Source organism: Spermophilus citellus (genome assembly GCF_964194105.1).
Source record: "Spermophilus citellus genome assembly, chromosome: 5".
In the NCBI taxonomy this organism is placed as follows: domain Eukaryota; kingdom Metazoa; phylum Chordata; class Mammalia; order Rodentia; family Sciuridae; genus Spermophilus; species Spermophilus citellus.
In genome coordinates this window covers 165,312,720-165,333,603 of record NC_138186.1, presented here as the reverse complement: position 1 = coordinate 165,333,603, position 20,884 = coordinate 165,312,720, and the positions used below count along the sequence as shown (strand labels likewise).

Below are 20,884 nucleotides of genomic sequence, written 5' to 3'. Positions count from 1 at the left end.
GGTGTGGCAGGAGGAGGTGGGTCTCCCGGGGCATGCCTTTGGGGTATATATTTATATTTTGTCCTTGTTGAGCAGAACACTGTCTCAAAACAAAAAATTAAAGAATGGGGATGTGACTCGGTGGTTAAGTGTGCGTCCCTGCTTCCTGGTGGTCCTGAGCTGCTTCCCTCTACACCACACTCTTCCCTCAGCATGTCAGTCTCAAGTCCCAAAGAATGGAGCTGGCCATCTATCCATCATTTATTTAATATTCTGACTGAGAATGACTAAATGAAGTTATTAACAAAGAAAAAGAATCTGACAAATCCAAAATACAGAACATTCTATTAGAAAGGGGGAAGGGTAGTCCTCTAAAAATGTCACTAAGGCCTCTGAAACTGCGAGCTCCAAAATAAACTTTTCCTCCTCTAAAACTGTTCTTGCCAGGTCTTTTAGTCACAGCAGCAAAAACCTGACTAAAACACACACACACACATAAATGCACACATTTATTCACTGAAAGAAAAAGGGAGGGAGGTAGTCATGAGTATATAAGATAGAATAAATAAGGCAAAATGTTAACAACAGGTAAATTTGAATAAGAATGATTTTGTACTCTGCTCCAACTTTTATCAAAGTATAATTTCCAAATAAAAAGTATTTTAAATGCTTTTATTCAAGGTTCTAAGACATGCATTAGTGATCTCTGCACCGCCTTTCTCAAAAAGAAAAACTATCTAAAACTTCATAGCCCGAAGTGGTAGCAACTAGCCACATCGGGCAACTGAGCACTTAAGACATGGCTAACCAAGATTGAAGTGTACTGGGAAGAAAAGGGAATATAACAGTCTATTAGGTTTGTATGTTGATTACATGTGGAAACGATAATACTTTAGATATACTGGGTTACATATAATTAAAATTAATTTCACCAGTTTTTATTTTTTAAAGCAGCTCCTATTTATGTGGCTAATATTGCATTTCTTTTGCACAGAGATGATTTAAAATATAATAATTTTTAAGAGCTGTTTACTTTTTTTTTTTTTTTTTGGTACCAGAGACGGAACCCCAGGGGAGCTTAACCACCCAATCACTTCCCCATCCCCTCACCTCATTTTTTGAGACAGAAGGGTCTCACTATGTTGCTTAGGGCCTTGCTGAATTGCTGAGGCTGACCTTGAACTTGTGATCTTCCTGCTTCAGCCTCCCCAGTTGCTGGGATTACAGGCATGCACCACCAAGCCTGGCAAGAGGTATTGATTTCTTAATCAAGTATGTCAGTACTAAAGGAAAACGTGAGTTTACATTAAAGATCCTGACCCCCTAGACAATTAGGTTTTATAAAAACATAATTAAGGGGAAATAAAAATTTAAGACTTAGGAGACAAGAGAGCTCTTCGATCATGTTAAATAATTCTCTAATTAATCACAAATGCCATCTATAGTAAATTTCCTAAAAGAGTGGAAAAAAATAAAATCAGAAATTGTGAAAATATCAAGTGAATGGAGAGATAACAGATGATTTTTACTTTTGTTTTTTTCTGTATAAATAAAATCATTTTCTCAAGTCTTAAACATTAACTCATATTGTCAGAAAAAAAGTCATTAAACATTGATTTCTACTACCAAGGAACTCACAAACCAGACCTTACTAAGAATGATGGTGTTTCCAAGGCTATTTATTTTCTATTTTAAGGTTCTGATTAGTGAACTTCCTTAAAGCCTAAAATTGTAAGAAGCAAAGAAAGAGAAAAACAAAGCAAAAGAACCAGTTTTTACTTTCCACATTGTTATAGGGCTTATATGCAGGGAGAAAAAGAATAGGTAGAAGTGAGCCTGAGTAGGAAGATTATTTCAGGATAAAGAAAGGTCTCAAGGATAGAGATAGTTTCCTCTGTGTCTTGTTAGACCAAATCTAACTAGGCCAAGTGGAAAAAACAACACGTCAAATGTAGGTTGCCAGGTACAATAAAAACACCCAGCAGTGTAATTTTGTGCAAAATGCATATGCCTGTTGGTTTTGGAAGCTCAGAGTCAAGTGCATGAGTGAACTGGAGTAGAAATACTAAATTGCAGGGCTGGGATTGTGGCTCAGTGGTAGAGCGCTCGCCTTACACATGAGAGACCCTGGGTTCGATCCTCAGCACCACACAAAAATAAATAAACAAAATTAAGATATTGTGTCCATGTACAACTAAAAAAAATTAAAAAAAAAGAAATATTAAACTGCCACACACTATAGATTCTCACATTCTTCCTGCCAGTGCCCTCTATATATACCCCATTATATACCATATCCCAGGGAAATGGCTTTGACATCTAGACAAAAACCCCTACTAAAAAAGGATGCACACTGCCCAGTGCATGACGGATCCATTTTTGCATTTAGGCCTCAAAGCCTTGCTGTCGAAGGGCCTGTGGGTGGCTCATGCACAACTGCTGGTTCCACACAGTTGCTATCCAGCATCTGCTGCCTTGGAGATAAGCAACTGACACACAGATGCCCAGTGTTCCCTCATCCCAAATGGACACACGTGCTTAGCTTCCAGCTCGGCTGGATCACCTCCCATCCAGCTGCACACCTCACATTCTATTCCTATACTTAGCAATCAGGAGACCCCTCTTCAGCAGAAGGGCCACGGGTCCCCTGTTCCAGCCATGGGAAGAAATGCAGAGGAGTGAAAAACCTAAGGATGACAGTGAGTCATATGATAATTAGCAAGAACTAACACTTTTGTTCCAGAGACTCTGATGCCCTCTGTCCAAGGATCTTTCCATCACCCAAACACTTCAGGAGGTAGATAATATCACCACACAGGTCATGGGGCCACACATAAAGACAGTAAGTCACTTGACTAACATCAAAGAAAGCTCAGCTCAAACCTAAGCCGTCTGTTTCAAGATCTCACAGGGGTTCATCTGTGAATCAATCACAAACACTGACTATATAGTTACGGAAATATTTGTTTGTGACATCAGCAGTCATCTTCACACTCATCTTGACATGATGCAACCTAAAGCTGCTTTCCTAGGAGGTCATTACCAAAAAACTTTACTGCCTACACCCACAACCCTTTCTCACTCTCCCCTGCAAAATCTCACCTGGGAAACAGCTCCTTCCCATGTATCTAAGTTACTTTCAGTCTTGATCCTTGATTTCTATTAAGAGAAAAAGTATTTAAATAAAACAAACTGTTAAAGGAAAAAATAAACAGTGCCATTATTTTTGATAAATTCTATTTTCTTAATAAAAGCTAATTCCATTATATACTGTTTTTGTTTGGGAGAAATAAATCTACATTATTTTTTTTTTATTATTTTTTAGTTTTCGGTGGACACAACATCCCTGTATGTGGTGCTGAGGATCGAACCCCGGCCGCACACATGCCAGGCAAGCGCGCTATTGCTTGAGCCACATCCCCAGCCCATAAATCTACATTTAATGCCTTTAAGAACCTTTTTTAAGGGCTGGGGTTGTAGCTCAGCGGTAGAGGGCTCGCCTAGCACGTTCGAGGCCCTGGTTCAATCCTCAGTACCACATAAAAATAAATAAATAAAATATTGTGTCCAACTACAACTAAAAAATAAATATTTTTTTAAAAGAACCTTTTTTAAGAAATACCTTAACAGATATTTTTTAAAAATACCTTAGCTTCTGATCACATCAAATCTTCATATCAAAATGAAGATTATTCTGATCCTTCTCTTGGAAATTGCCTCAAACAAGAAGGTACACATAAGCAAACACAAACACAGACTTGGTGCCAAGAGTCAAAAAAACCATAATGCCAAACCACAACATCTGAAGACAGAAAATGCAGGGAAGAACAGAGGAAGGCTAGAGGAAGTCCTACAGAGAGATGTCCATGAGAAGAATCCCTGGAAAGGCTCGTATACAAGGCTTCAGGTACTGTGGGAGGCGGAGGTTGAGCCCAGCTGAATCCAGTGAGCCCAGGTGAAAAGCTACATCCAGAACAGTTCAGCCCCCAAATACCCACTCCCACCCATGTGGCCAGACACAGCCCTCAGAGCCATGAGATATATGTGCCTGGGTAATTCTCTCCCAACATCAGGCACTGAAGGCTTATCCTTTGGATAAACTAAACTACAGAAAACAATCTTGAGGACTACATGCTAAATGAAGACATCATGATAAAAACAGGAGAAGTCCTCCAAGAGGCCGAATTGCATAGTGGCTAAGAGTGTAGAATGTGAGGGCTTTCTGAGTTCAGTTTCATTGTCAGTCAGCAGAAATGCCTTACCTTGGACAAGCTACTTACCTCTATACCTCAGTTTCCTCACCTCTAAAACGATGACAAAAATAAGATTCAAAATCATAGTTGAAATGGAAACAAGAGTTAAATGAGTTTAAGCACTAGAATGGCACATGTACATCATAAGTGGTGCATGTACACTATAGGTGAACGGCCCCGCCCGCCCGGCAAACGGCTCCCCGAACCGCTCGGCTTGGCGAACGCCCCCCGCCCCCCCCACGAACTCGACGTGAAGGGAATCTAACCAAGCCTTTATGAAATAGCGAACTGGGAACTAAAACCAGAGATTGAGTCAGACCAGAGACAAGCCAGTTCCACCCCTCCCTTCAGACACTCCGGCAAGGAGCCAGGGGCCCGCCATAGCAGAGAGGGGGAGTCACCAAAGTTCGGCCAAAGAGAGTCCTTCCCAGCGGAATCCACTTTAGCAGGTGTGTGACTCCCACCCACACCAGATACAAACAACCGGGAAACTTCAAAATCTCTCCGTGGGCGTGACCGTAAGGGCCAAAGGACTCTCGACCCCCAACTCCCCCTACTGCCAGTGACGAGGGCGTGACTGTAGGGGCAGAGGGAAGCAGAGAAGACTCCCCACCCCCAACTCCCCCAACCACCAACTGAGAGGGCGTGACGGTAGGGGCGGAGGGAAACAGAGGACACTCCAAACCCCAACTCCTCCTACCGCCAGCGGAGTGGTCGTGATTGTAGGGGCTGAGGGAAGCAGAGGGGATCCTCGACCCCCAACTCTCATTACCACCAGTGGCGACACCAAAGGTCTTAGCCACCAGCTCCCGAGGGCGTGCCCACCAAAGGGGTCAGGAAAAATTAAACTATTGACTCCCAGACCACAGCTCCAAAGCACTGGGGCTTAGATGAATGACACAGAGAGTGCTCAGTCATTAGGGAAATAGAGCACTCGGTGGGGCTGAAAGTGTAACCAGATCCTTGGGGAACTGCCTCCGGTGAGCAGGACCTGGCTGGCTGGCAGGAGGAAGGGGAGGAGGGGCCGAAGAAGTGAAACAGCTCTGGACCAACAGGATTGAGAGACTCCCAGGAGCCGCCTTACAGGGATTGCTGTCGACACATTGAGGGCAAAACTCAGCCCGGAGGGCACAGCTTTGCCTACGGGAAGAGAAGAAAATGGATCTCTAAGACCTAATTTTATTTCTTATTTTATTTTTTCTCTCCCCTTTTCCCTCTTTCTTTCCCCTTCCACGTTGTATTGTTCTTTCCATTCTCCTCTATGCTATCTATCTCTCTCTCCTTCTTTCTTTTCAAGAGCACCTTCCTTCCCCTTCTCCCCAACTTTCATCCCAAGCATTACGTCCTCCATTACATGTAACTGTCTAAATGCAAATAGGTGAATGTTTCGAGGCTGTCTATAGTGCTCCTAAATACCTAGCTACTATCAACACCCTGATCCAATCGACGGTTAATATCCCCCTTCAGTAGAGCAACCTTCTAAAGTAGCCAAGACATACTAACCCTTATACCTTCATAGCACCTAACCTAAAGTCCTAAGAACAAACAACAAATTACTATATGCATACAGAATCCGGAAGCCCTTTATAAATTGAATGAATCAGCTCTAAAGTACAATAAAGCCCAACATCTCTAGGCATAATCTCCCACCACAAAGGAGAGACAACAGAGATATACAAAGCCAAAACAAATGTATAGGAGAAAGCAGTTACAAAGCAGTCGAACAGAGCTGGAAAGTAACGTGAACAACATGAAAAAACAAGGGAAAAAAGGATTACAGATAATGCAGGACAACTTAAATCTACAGGAGGACCTAGAAGCATCAGAAACATGGATAGGGAAAGAAATCAAGGCATACCTAACTCAGATGGAATGGAATATTAGAGAAGACATGAGACAGCAAGTCCAAGCATTGAAAGTATATTTTGAAAACGAACTAAACAAACAAATTCAAACTACAAAGAATGAGCTTTACCAGGAGATAGAGATCTTAAAAAAAAAAACAGTAATCTTAGAAATGCAAGAAACCATAAACCAGATTAAAAACGCTAATGAGAATATTACAAATAGATTAGATCAAGTAGAAGTCAGAACATCAGATAATGAAGACAAAGTTTATCAACTTGAAAAGAATATAGTCAACACAGAAAAGATGCTTAAATCTCACAAGCAATCTATCCAAGAGATATGGGATCTCATCAAAACACCAAATTTGAGAGTCATTGGGATAGAAGAAGGCACAGAGGTTCAGACCAAAGGAATGGACAACTTATTAAATGAAATAATCCTAGAAAATTCCCAGAGATGAAAGATGGAATGGATTGCCAAATCCTGGAAGCCTACAGGACCCCAAACATCCAAAACCGTAATAGACCAACTCCAAGACATATAATTATGAAGATAGCCAACATACAGAACAAGGAGAGAATATTAAAAGCTACAAGAGAAAGGAGGCAGATTACATTCAGGGGTAAACCAATTAGGTTAACGACTGATTTTTCATCACAGACTTTGAAAGCGAGAAGATCCTGGAACAATGTATTTCAAGCGCTGAAAAATAATGGATTCCAACCAAGAATACTGTATCCAGCAAAATTAAGCTTCAGATTTGACAATGAAATTAAAATCTTTCACGATAAACAAAAGCTAAAAGAATTCGCAGCCAGAAAACCAGCACTGCAAAGCATTTTGGGCAAAATTCTACAGAGGAGGAATGGAAAAATAGTGCCCAAAACTAACAGCAGGAGGTATCTCAGTAAAGGGGGAGGAAAATAACCAAAAAGTAAAAACTAGCCAAACTATAATAAATAAATAAATGAACATGACTGGAAGCACAAATCATATTTCAATTGTAACCTTAAATGTTAATGGACTAAACTCACCAACCAAGAGACACAAGCTAGTAACCTGGATCAAAAAAACAAATCCAACAATATGCTGCCTTCAGGAGACTCATATGATAGGAAAAGACATACACAGGCTGAAGGTGAAAGGTTGGGAAAAATCATACCACTCACATGGCCCTCAGAAGCAAGCAGGAGTAGCCATACTCATATCGAATAAAATCAACTTCAAACCTAAGTTAATCAAAAGGGATAAAGAAGGACACTATCCTGTTAAAAGGAAAGATCCACCAACAAGACATAACAATTATCAATTTGTATGCACCAAACAATGGGGCTGCAACGTTCATAAAACAAACTCTCCTCAAGTTCAAGAGTCAAATACACCACAACACAATAATTATGGGTGATTTCAACACACCGCTCTCGCCATTAGACAGATTCTCCAGACAAAACTGAATAAAGAAACTATAGAACTCAATGACACAATCAATAACCTAGACTTAACCGACATATATAGAATATATCAACCATCATCAAGTGGATACTCGTTCTTCTCAGCAGCACATGGATCTTACTCAAAGATAGATCATATATTATGCCATAGGGCAACTCTTAGTAAATATAAAGGTGTGGAGATAATACCATGCACCATATCTGATCATAATGGAATGAAACTGCAAATCAATGATAAAAGAAGGAAGGAAAAATCCTGCATCACATGGAAAATAAACAATATGTTACTGAATGATCAATGGGTTACAGAAGACATAAAGGAGAAAATCAAAAAATTCTTAGAGAAAAACGACAATTCAAACACAACATACCGGAATCTATGGGACACAATGAAAGCAGTTTTAAGAGGGAAATTCATTTCCTGGAGTTCACTCCTCAAAAAAAGAAAAAACCAACAAATAAATGAACTCACACTACATCTCAAAACCCTAGAAAAGGAAGAGCAAAACAACAGCAAATATAGCAGAAGACAAGAAATAATTAAAATCAGAGCGGAAATCAACGAAATTGAAACAAACAAAAAAAAAAACATTGAAAAAATTGATAAAACTAAAAGTTGGCTCTTTGAAAAAATAAATAAGATCGACAGACCCTTAGCCATGCTAACAAAGAGAAGAAGAGAGAAAACTCAAATTACTAACATACAGGATGAAAAAGGCAATATCACAACAGACACTACAGAAATACAGAAGATAATTAGAAAGTATTTTGAAACCTATATTCTAATAAAATAGAAGACAGTGAAGATATCGATAAATTTCTTAAGTCATATGATCTGCCCAGATTGAGTCAGGAAGACACACACAATTTGAACAGACCAATAACAAAGGAAGAAATAGAAGAAGCCATCAAAAGACTACCAACCAAGAAAAGCCCTGGACCAGATGGGTATACAGCAGAGTTTTACAAAACCTTCAAAGAAGAATTAATACCAATACTTTTCAAGCTATTTCAAGAAATAGAAAAAGAAGGAGCTCTTCCAAATTCATTCTATGAGGCCAACATCACCCTGATCCCAAAACCAGACAAAGATACTTCAAAGAAAGAAAACTACAGACCAATATCTCTAATGAACCTAGATGCAAAAATTCTCAATAAAATCCTGGCGAATCGAATACAAAAGCATATTAAAAAAAACTGTGCACCATGATCAAGTAGGATTCATCCCTGGGATGAATCAATAAATGAAATCAATAAATGTGATTCACCACATCAATAGACTTAAAGATAAGAACCATATGATCGTCTCGATAGATACAGAAAAAGCATTTGACAAAGTACAGCATCCCTTTATGTTCAAAACACTAGAAAAACTAGGGATAACAGGAACTTACCTCAACATTGTAAAAGCAATCTATGATAAGCCTCAGGCTAGCATCATTCTGAATGGTGAAAAACTGAAGGCATTCCTGCTAAAATCTGGAACAAGACAGGGATGCCCTCTCTCACCACTTCTATTTAATTTAGTCCTTGAAATACTAGCCAGAGCAATTAGACAGACAAAAGAAATTAAAGGCATAAAAATAGGAAAAGAAGAACTTAAAATATCACTATTTGCGGATGACATGGTCCTATACCTAGAAGACCCAAAAGGGTCTACAAAGAAACTACTAGAACTAATAAATGAATTCAGCAAAGTGGCAGGATATAAAATCAACACGCATAAATCAAAGGCATTCCTGTATATCAGCAACAAAACTTCTGAAATGGAAATGAGGAAAACCACCCCATTCACAATATCCTCAAAAAAAAAAAAAAATACTTGGGAATCAACCTAACAAAAGAGGTGAAAGATTTATACAATGAAAACTACAGAACCCTAGAGAGAGAGATAGAAGAAGATCTTAGAAGATGCAAAAATGTACCCTGTTCATGGATATGCAGAACCAACATCATCAAAATGGCGATATTACCCAAAGTTCTCTACAGGTTCAACGCAATGCCAATCAAAATCCCAACGGTATTTCTTGTAGAAATAGATAAAACTATCATGAAATTCATATGGAAAAACAAAAGACCCAGAATAGCAAAAGCAATTCTAAGCAGGAAGTGTGAATCTGGAGGTATAGCGATACCAGATTTCAAACTGTACTACAGAGCAATAGTAACAAAAACAGCATGGTACTGGTACCAAAACAGGCAGGTGGACCAATGGTACAGAATAGAGGACACAGAGACCAATCCACAAAATTACAACTTTCTTATATTTGATAAAGGGGCTAAAAGCATGCAATGGAGAAAGGATAGCATCTTCAACAAATGGTGCTGGGAAAACTGGAAATCCATATGCAACAAAATGAAGCTGAACCCCTTTCTCTCACCATGCACAAAAGTTAATTCAAAATGGATCAAAGAGCTTGATACCAAATCAGAGACTCTGCGCCTGATAGAAGAAAAAGTTGTCTCCGATCTACATATTGTCGGGTCGGGCTCCAAATTCCTTAATAGGACGCCCATAGCCCGAGAGTTAAATACAAGAATTAACAAATGGGACTTACTTAAACTAAAAAGTTTTTTCTCAGCAAGAGAAACAATAAGTGGGCTGGGGATGTGGCTCAAGCGGTAGCGCACTCGCCTGGCATGCGTGCGGCCCGGGTTCGATCCTCAGCACCACACACAAACAAAGATGTTGTGTCCACCGAGAACTAAAAAATAAATATTAAAAAATTCTCTGTCTCTCTCTCTCCCACTCTCTCTTAAAAAAAAAAAAAAAAAAAACAATAAGAGAGGTAAATAGGGAACCTACATCCTGGGAACAAATTTTTACTCCTCACACTTCAGATAGAGCCCTAATATCCAGAATATACAAAGAACTCAAAAAATTAAACAATAAGATAACAAATAACCCAATCAACAAATGGGCCAAGGACCTGAACAGACACTTCTCAGAGGAGGACATACAATCAATTAATAAGTACATGAAAAAATGCTCACCATCTCTAGCAGTCAGAGAAATGCAAATCAAAACCACCCTAAGATACCATCTCACTCTAGTAAGATTGGCAGCCATTATGAAGTCAAACATCAATAAGTGCTGGCGAGGATGTGGGGAAAAGGGTACACTTGTACATTGCTGGTGGGACTGCAAATTGGTGCGGCCAATATGGAAAGCAGTATGGAGATTCCTGGGAAAGCTGGGAATGGAACCACCATTTGACCCAGCTATCGCCCTTCTCGGTCTATTCCCTGAGGACCTTAAAAGAGCATACTATAGGTATACTGCCACATCAATGATCATAGCAGCACAATTCACAATAGCTAGACTCTGGAATCAACCTAGATGCCCTTCAATAGATGAATGGATAAAAAAAAAAATGTGGGGGCTGGGGATGTGGCTCAAGTGGTAGCGCGCTCGCCTGGCATGCGTGTGGCCCGGGTTCGATCCTCAGCACCACATACCAACAAAGATGTTATGTCCGCCGAGAACTAAAAAATAAATATTAAAAATTCTCTCTCTCTCTCTCTCTCTCTCACTCTCTCTTTTAAAAAAAATGTGGCATTTATACACAATGGAGTATTACGCAGCACTAAAAAACGACAAAATCATGGATTTTGCAGGGAAATGGATGGCATTAGAGCAGATTATGCTAAGTGAAGCTAGCCAATCCTTAAAAAAACAAATGCCAAATGTCTTCTTTGATATAAAGAGAGCAGGCAGGTGTGGGCCATCAAGCCCAGATGGTAAGACTTATTTAAAAGTCAAAAATGAAAAATGTTACCCTGCTTTACAATGAAGGAGCAAATAACTCTAAGAAGGTGTCACTTCCGACAATCATGAAGAAATGTCCCACAGAGTTTCAGCAGGTACACCTATCTCTCTTCTAGAATGCTGCTATCAAATGTTCAGGAGAAAGACTGACCAAAAAAATTATTTGTGTATGTTTTCTTTTTCTGATCACAAATTTCAAATAAAGTTAATTTGGGAAGTTGGTCTTGTGGACTGTCTTTTCTGAGAGTTCTTTTTTGTTTCGCCTTATGAATATGCCCCTTTGCTTTCAAGGGACATATTTTGACCATCTCTCAAAATCCGTCAGCATATGTTTCAATGTGAAGCTATTTCTTAAATATTTAGAATTACTCTATTTAGGTTTTCACTTACTGCAAATTTATAACAACGGAACACACAAATGTAAGAAACACCAGGCTAGACACAAACGTTTACCAAAGGATTTAATTTCAGATTCAGTTTATCTACAAGATAACTTCAAAAATGTTTAAAAGTAACATTTGCTAAATACATAATACAAAACAGACTTTACATACTAGCTGTGGTTGAAACAAATTATCTTCCATTCAGCTTCATTTTTTTTCCTTTTTAATTTAGTTATGAAATCAGCAGATTATTTGATCTGACGTCTGCAATTCAATTATATTCTGTGACCAGAAATATAATGAAAATCTTGCAACAGTCCCTTCAATAAAGTTCTTAAGGCAAATCAGGTAGGACAAGGGTTATTTTGCTTGTTGTGGTAGAAGGGGAGTAAAGATCAAGTAACTAGGCAATGGACAGAGATGACTTAAATGTCATTTTTCCTGAATATGAAAAATAGATAAAACCCAAATTTTCTTTTCATGAAGATACAGGTACACAATCTCGGATACAAACTCCTTGCAGACAGGTAAGTTCTAAAATTCTGAATTTTTGCAATTTTAGAAAAGTAATACAAGGCAGATTCCATCAATTATCCAACTACCCCAGTAGGTCAAGATAGCCTTTGTAATAAAACATAAATATTTCTGCAGCTGAAATGAGGAGTAATGATTTAAAACAAAATATAACAACAACAAAAGGCCTTATGTTTAAGTCAGACATTGCTCTTAAATGAGTTATAAAAAAACTTCCCATTTCAGAGCCCATAGATTTCACAATTATGAATAAGGGATTGGAGACCTGCATTCGGCCCAAGTTTTAAGAAAATATAGATAAGTTGAAGGAGAACAGTAGAGCCCTGGATTCAAGTTCCAGCTGTCTTCCATGTAAACTGCACGAATTTAAGCAAGTTGTTTAGCACCTATGCATCTGAGTACTCTTCCCTGTAAAAGGAAAGAAAGGTATCTATCGACCAGGAGTAGGCTGGAAACCACAGGCACAGGTTGAAAGGTCCTCCGGCCAAGTTAAGCACCGGGCAGTGGATAACCAATTGTTTCAGCTTGCCTGGGACTTCCCTAGATTTAGTATTGATAGTCTCACATCCTGGAAACCTACCTAGCAGGTACTCATAAATGGGACCTATTCTAATACAAAGAACAGAAATTAAATTAAATTCAAAATATACAGTGGAAAAAAAATCACTCAAAATACTTCCAATGGTTAAACAGTCAGACTACTATCTATAGATTATAATCTTACCACCTAACCTCACATACCTAGTACACACTCCTCTTCTTCCCTAGAGTGGAGGTAGGCACAGCCAACTCAAGGAGCCCTTCTTCAGAAAGTCAGAAAGACTGCAAGCTATGGCAGATGCCCTCCTGCTGGCCCTAAAGAATCACCATGGCAGGACCAGTGAGCAGCATTCCCAAGAGTATCAGTCCTACAACCCTAACAAAGTGCATTACACACCAACAGAAAACCATATCTTTTAAGAGAGTATCTACTTCAAATTACAGATATCTATATACATATGTGCATGTGTGCATATACCCACTATAGTTAAGTATGGAAGTGTGTCTATAAAACATAATTCCCTGTACTTTTGCTTTTTTTAAAAAAAAATAAGATAAGTTCAAATTCAAAAGAAGTTTCTTAGTAAGTTAAATTCAGGCTGGAAAAAAGAATCTCAAAATACTTCTGGTTGCACAACTGAAACTTTCGTACATTGCTATGGGGCATAAAATGGTACAACCATCTTGGAAAACTATTTGGCTATTTCTATTAAACCTAAAAGGATGCCAACACTATGATTGAAATTCCATCCTCTGGGTGCCTGGGTCCATGAAAGGACATGCAGTGCCCACAAATGTTCATACCAGCTCAAGTAATAATAGCTGAAAACTGGAAGCAATCCAAATACCCACCAACAAAAGAATGGAACAATTGTGGTATCTTCCTCAGTGGAAAACTAACATCAGCCAAAAAGAACAAATACAACAAGGGTGAGTCTCAGACATTTTGCTGAGTAAAAGAAGCCAGAAAACATATACAGGGAGAATGTAACGCAGAATACAGAGGTATGCCATGGCCTGAATCTATATCTCCACAAAATTCATGTTGAAAACTAATCTCCCTGTGGTGGTGGTATTAAGAGGTATGGCCTTGGGGCTGGGGATGTGGCTCAAGAGTAGCTCCCTCGCCTGACATGCGTGTGGCCCGGGTTCGATCCTCAGCACCACATACAAAGAAAGATGTTGTGTCCGCCGAAAACTAAAAAAATAAATAAATTCTCTCTCTCTCTCTCTCTCTCTCTCTCTCTCAAAAAAAAAAAAAAAAAAAAAAAAAAGAGGTATGGCCTTTAGGAGGTGATCAGGTCATATAGGTTCTGCCTTTAAGAATGAAGTTAGTGCCCCTGTGAAAGAGGCTTGAAGATGCTTTCCACCCTGGAACTATGTCCAGAGGACACAGAAATAAGGTGCTACCTATGAAACTGAGAGTCAGCCCTCATTAGACATATTTGGTAAACCTCCTGGAGCCTTGATCTAGGATTTTCCAACTTTGAGAACTATAAGCACTAATCTATTATTTATAAATTACCCACTCTAAGGTATTTTGTTATAGTGTAAAGTCTGGGACTGGCCATCAGGTACCTGTAACAAGTGCTGGAAATGTTCTGTATCTTGATCTAGTTGGGTAACTGAACATATAATTATTGAGATGTACACTTAAGATTATTGCACTTTATTGTATGTTATATTACTACAGTCTTAATGTTTGTACCCCCAACCTCAATTTATATGTTAAATCCTAGCCCCCAAGTAATTAGAAGGTAGGTTTAGGAAATGATTAGGTCATGAGGGCAGAATCCTCATGAAAAAGACTGGTGCTCTCCTAAGAGGCCCCAGAAATACCCCTACCAGTCTTTTATCAAAAAGGAACTATTAGGGCTGGGGATGTGGCTCAAGCGGTAGCGCGCTTGCCTGGCATGCGTGCGGCCCGGGTTCGATCCTCAGCACCACATACAAACAAAGATGTTGTGTCTGCCAAAAACTAAAAAAAAAAATAAATAAATACTAAAAAATTCTCTCTCTCTCTCTCTCTCTCTCCCCCTCCCTCCCTCCCTCCCTCCCTCCCCCTCTTTAAAAAAAAAAAAAAAAGGAACTATTATTGTGCAACACAGAAGAGGGCCCCCACCTACTGTGCTCACACCCTCATCTCTGACTTCCAACTTCTGGAACTATGAGAAATAAATTTACATTGTTTATAAGTCACCCAGTCAATGGTATTTTGTTAAGCAGCCTGAATGGATATATACTTTGAAAATATTCTTGCTCCTGAAACTGTTATGGATTCCTCATAAGAAAACATCCAAATAAATTAGTGACTGTGAAGCAGGAATACTGTCAAGGAGCTGTGCAAGTACACATTGCAAGGAAACATCGGACATGGTGTTCTTTTAAACATGGTGCCTGAAACTTAAGCACTCAGTAAATGTTGGTTGAATAAATTTCACAGATAATGTCCCTGTGCTTCAGAATACCAGGGAAAGCTATACATACAAAATCACAGCATAATAACCTCAATATAAAAGACCTAAGAGGTGAAAACTATGGCTCTTGTCCAGTAATAACTTCTGTCACCTCCAAGCATATGAAATAAAGTCAGGTGTTAAACCATCACCAGAAAGATGCAGGAGTTAATTGTACAATATAAAAGCAGCACCATTTTTATTTTCACACTGTCAGTTTTGCACAGGGTCATGGCAGAAAGCAATTCTGTCTAGGTCATGAAAAGGAACATAAGAGATAGAACAGAATCATCTATCCAACACACCCACAGGGCATCATCCAAATGCCTGGACACTTTCAGACAAGCAGCAGCCACTCTCAAGACACACAGAGGAGATCAAGAAGTGATCTTCTTTAGGGATAAGTGACCCATAAGGGAAGACACAGGCCACTGTGAATTGAGTCCACCTTGGTACCTTCAAACTGGAACACAGGAAACCAATTTCATGGTGTGAAATCTCACTGGAAGCTATGAAACTGAAGCAAAGGAACTTTCAAGTCTAGGGGACTCGAAAGACTACTGGAAGTAACCAGGCAAAAAGCAAAACAAAACCACAGCTCACCTCACTATTGTGGCCCCGCAAGTTGAAGTTTATCCTCTGTGGAGTACTCCTGTCCCTGCGGCAGTGGCTGGAGGTGAAAGTCACGCCCACCACACCTCGCCCATTGCCAGTGGCCAGCCAGCCTTCCTCATAGTAGCGCCTCCTGCACACAGGCTTCTCCTTCTCACTCTTGGGGACACGCCCCTTCCAGGATAAACAGAGGATGTTGGAGTCACTGCAAAGCACAGGTCCATGTTCCACCGCTGCATACATACTTTTTTCAATGAATTGTTTTACTTAAAAAGTAATGCTTGCTTAATGCTGGAAATTTTAAACCAAATTCTTTCATTGGTTTATTTATTTTATTTTTATGATTGGTTTGTGTTGCTTTTTTCCCCCTTTAAGACTGACCTGGAGCTAATCAGAAGGTCAGTATGTTATAAAGATCCACCAAATGCATAGTGAAAAATTCCTCTATAAAAGATGATGGCAGTCTGCTAAGAAAAGGTTATGCCTAAAAAAACATGGGGTCCATTTTTATTTTTAAGTCCTTAGAGGAAGAACACACTGATCCTTTGGAGAAAGAGCCTTGTTAATAAGTGGTGATCAAGAAACAAAAGAGTTTTCTTCTTTTTTACTCAACTTGGTTATTCTCGTTCAGCCTGAGATTCCAGTTTTGTGTAATGTGATTCCAGAGACAAAGGGTTGCAAATACATAGATTTCAAGTAACTTAAGGCTTTAAGAATCCCTCTAGCTGGTATTTTCTATTTCTACTCAAAAGTTCAGATGCAGTGACAGACCATACAGGATCATCTTCCTTCTGAAGCCACCCTCTGGCATGTTTTCCAAACTAGACAAATTTCTGCTGCTAAAGCTGAAAAAGATTGCATAAAGGGAAAAAAAGGCACACAAATCGTGCAAAGCAGACCAGAATTTGTGCAGACAGCAGTCCAAATTTTAGGAAGAAAATCACTCTTTTCCCCAATGTTCAGAACCAGAAACTTCCTACTGCAAAGCTGGGCCCTGTGTCCCTGAGGAACGCAGGGCTCCCTAGAAAAACTCCTCCACCAGCCGGCGCCCCCCTCAGTGCCATAGAGGCTGAAAAGTAAGCCCCTTCCTTCAGCAGAGTCAGGGCCTAAAGCTATTAGAGTGGACCCAGTGTTTGCTTTGTGTGAGTACTAATTCCTCTTGCTGACAAAGCAGAGTCACACTGCAGGATTTTGCTTCTTTCATTGGACTCCTTCCCCACTTCCTCGTTACTTCTTCCCTTTTCTGCTCCTGAAGATCACATACTTTTCCATTTTAATGAAAAAACAATTAATGTCAGAATTAAATACATTGAGTAATCTTCCCTCATATGCAAGTCTTCTTAGTTTCAATAGGGCAATCCCTCAAAGCACATGCCCAGGCCAGTCTGAGGTCGCCAGCACCATACAACGTCCTAGTCCCTGCGCCTTGCAGAGGGGCTGCTTTCCTATTCACATCCAGAGCCTGTCTCCACACCTTTAGTCCAAGGAAAAGGAAGCTTTGCTTGGGTTTTCCTGGATATTTATTTGATAATTATTGGTTTCAATCGCTATTTTAAGATACTATCCTATAGATACAGAAAAGGTAAAGGGAAATAATAAATTAAAATTCCTCAATATAATTAACTAAAAAAGGCAAAAGGAATCAGTTCATTGATCAGACTTGTCTCATTACACTGAATTTCCTTTCCTCTAGCCACAACCACAGTCAAAGTTACTTTTCGGTCCAGAATTTTAAAGTCTGTTCAAATTACCAAATCCAATAAAAAATAAAGTACAGAAAATGTTGCATGATTCCATCTGCAGGGTTTGAATTCTTACTTCTCCCTTGGTTACCTTCTCACTTAGTTTCTTCTTTAAACTGGAGAGGTATTTTTGAGTATTAATCTGTGCAATTTTTTTTTCTTCTTTTTGCAAACTTTCTTTACCCGTGAAGACCATATGGAAAATTGGCCATTAATGATGTGTGTTTCTCCCCGGGCACCTGAGCCCAGTGGTGTCAAGTTGCTCCATCTGATTCTTAAATTAATTTTCATCAGTTGTAAAACTCTTGAATGTACACAAGAATGAGCCTGTCTTCTCGTGTAAATGTGTGCACACAGAGGTTTTAAATATACATAGACACACTCTTCAACTGGCACTTAGAAGTTTTGTTTTTCCACTTATTTCAGGAACCATCAGATTAATCACGTCTTGAAGGCCCTGGAGTCTTACAAATCTGTAAAACAAAAAAGGATATAAAAGAACTTTAAAATACTGAAGAATAAAAGTTCTAAGAGAGTAATTACAATAATTGAAAATGGACGCCCATCTTTACCCTCACATCTATTAAATGAAGCTACTTACTGAACTTCAACATACAACATCAGGGGTTTGACTACCATACCACATACCATTGTAGAAAATCTATCCGTGGCTGGGCATATGTGAATGAAAACATAACCTCCCTTCTTTCACAATACACACTTATTTCTAAAATTCTGGACCCTGAAGACTTTACCCCTTCAGAGGTCCCGGTCATTGTTTAAGGAAACCTCTCAAAAAGGACTCTAAAATGCTCATGCAAGTTATTCCAACTGCCAGTAAGTCTCAGAGCAAACCACAGCTGTTCTCTCCGATTTTAAGTTGTCAACTAGCAATAAGCCCTAGAGAATCTACCTCTAGAAATCCATCCTACATTCCTTCCTTCTAGCAGCCTGAAGGACAGGTTCTCATCACACCTCTGCAGAGGCTGCAAGACTGTCGCTATTTTCCCCACCTGTCCCCATTCCACTTTGCCCTCAGATGACCTTTCTAAAATGCAGCAGTAAATTTCCCCAGACACTGAAGGGCTTGGGCAAAGCCCAGGTGTCTGCATTTCTAACAAGTTCTCAGGAGATGTGAAATCTGCTTGTCAGAGAACCAGCTCTGAGTATCACTGGCCTATGGGACCAAGTCCTAGCAAGATCCTGAAAACTATTTTCATAATAATATTAGGACATTCTTTGTCTTTTCCCTATGTTGATATTTGAATTGATGTTACAAAACAACAAAGGTCAAACTGCTCCCTCTAACACAAATCAAGGGAGAGGGGTACCAGCAGTCCATGTTTCTTTTTAAAGCTAGCTTCAGTTACCAATGTTCTCAATCAATGAAAACATTTTTGTTTTGTTTTTGTTTGTTTTGGATTTTTTGAGACAAGATCTCACAAAGTTGCCCAGCCCGGTCTCTAACTCCTGGATCCTCCTGCCTCAGCCTCCCTGTAAACTGGGAATTACATGTACCTGCCCCCACACCTGGAAGCAGTAAAAAATATTATAATTAAATACTGACCCTTGAGTTCATGGTTTTTTTATATTCTTTATTCTAAAATAATACGTGCACATAAAGCACTTCCTAAAGACCACTGAAGTACTTGGTAATCTGAAGGAAAAGCACCTTTGCAATAGTTTAAGCTGCAATATGCATTTTTTTTTTCATGGTACTCAGGTTTACTAAAGAGACTGAATGAGAATTATAGTAATTCTGACTTCAGTATTTGACAGATATTTTCTTAACTACAAACAAAGTGAGCCTATCGCCTTAAGGAAAACAGATAACAAGATTTGTTGCCCCATAAAAACTAAGCTTTTGAGGCCAGGGTTTTGGCTCAGTGGTAGAGCACTTGCCTAACATGTGTGAGTCCCTGGGTTCTATCCCCAGCACCACATAAAACTAAATAAACAAAATAAAGGTATTGTTCCATCTGTAACTAGAAATATTTTTTAAAAAGAAAAGGAAAGCTTTCAAATCAAAATCATAATTTTTGAAAAACTAGTACCTGTCACTATTGACAGAGCCCCCAAACTTAAAGACATTCCTCACCCAATTGGGGGTGATACTAATAAATGTGAATTTTTTCTTCTGCATTTCTTATTTCCTTGTGTGCTCCTGTGGTTTGGATATGGCTTGTCCCCAAAGATTCATGTGCTGGAAGCTGGTTCCTAGTGTGGCAGTCCAGAGAGGTGGTAAGATCGCTAGGAGGTGGTACCTAGCGGGAAGTGACTGGGTCATAATCACCCTTGCAGAGAGATTCACGAAGGTCTCCCTCAGTGGGTTAGATTCCCAGGAGTGGTTAAGCTCCTTTTGAGAACAGGTTGCTTGCTGTAAAGGAGAAAGCTTGGCCCCGCCCCACTTTCTCTTGCCTCCTCTCTTACCATGAGATCTCTCACACACACTTCTGCTATGTGATCCCAGATGCCACGTTATGATGCAGCCAGCAGCCTTCATCAGAGGCCAACCAGATGGGTCTACACAATCTTGGACTTTTGGCTTACAAAACAGTGAGCTAAATAAACCTCTTTATTTTATAAAGTACTCACTCTCGGGTATTTCCTTATAGCAACACAAAATGGAATATGCCATGTCAATATTTGGAAGAGTCACATCCTTGGTAAACCAATATATTCTAAATGACCAGTGATGGTGATAAAAATTGCACCTGAGTAAAAGATTCATTGAAGGCACAAGAAACAAATGGATTTTAATATTACCAAGTATGAAAACTTCATTGATATATTTCAAAATCTATATTGTAACTAAACTTTAAGAAACTGTAACTTGTTGAGTTTGGGTCTAATATCAAAGAAAAATATTCCATGATTATCTAAAAACTATTAAAATACTCCTTCCTTTTTCTATTATATATCTGCAAAATTGGATTTTCTTCACAAAACAAAAACAACATATTGCAACAGATTAAATGCAGAAGCAAATATGAGGATCCAGCCATCTTTAAGTCAGACATTAGAAATAACTGCCAAATGTAAAATAATACTCAAATAATTTTTATATTTTAGAAAATAGTGACTTTTCATCAAAATAGTTACATAACACTTAATGTATTATTTTTAAATGAATTAGTAAATTTTAAAATTTTGTTTTAATATCTAATATGGTAGATATCAACAGATAACCATATACAGGAGCTTTTTGAAGGATTCGATAATTTTTGTAAGTATAAAGGGGCCCTGTTACCAAAACGTTTGAAAACCACTGATATCTAACTTTCTTCATGTAAAATCTTAAATAATTATATTAAGAT

General features: G+C 39.0%; 1 protein-coding gene across 4 annotated transcripts in view; it reads right to left on the bottom strand.

Moving 5' to 3' along the window:
* TULP4 (TUB like protein 4) overlaps positions 1-20,884 on the bottom strand; it is a 215,071-nt gene that overhangs the window by 137,227 nt on the left and 56,960 nt on the right. For all 4 annotated transcript variants that reach the window (XR_014022153.1, XM_081295460.1, XM_081295458.1 and 1 more), the window contains one exon: positions 15,817-18,040. Coding sequence is in view for 3 of the 4 variants with exons in the window: in XM_081295460.1 (XP_081151586.1) it covers positions 15,817-16,068 (252 nt within the window). In the remaining variant the exon portion in view is untranslated. The remainder of the gene's footprint in view (positions 1-15,816; positions 18,041-20,884) is intronic.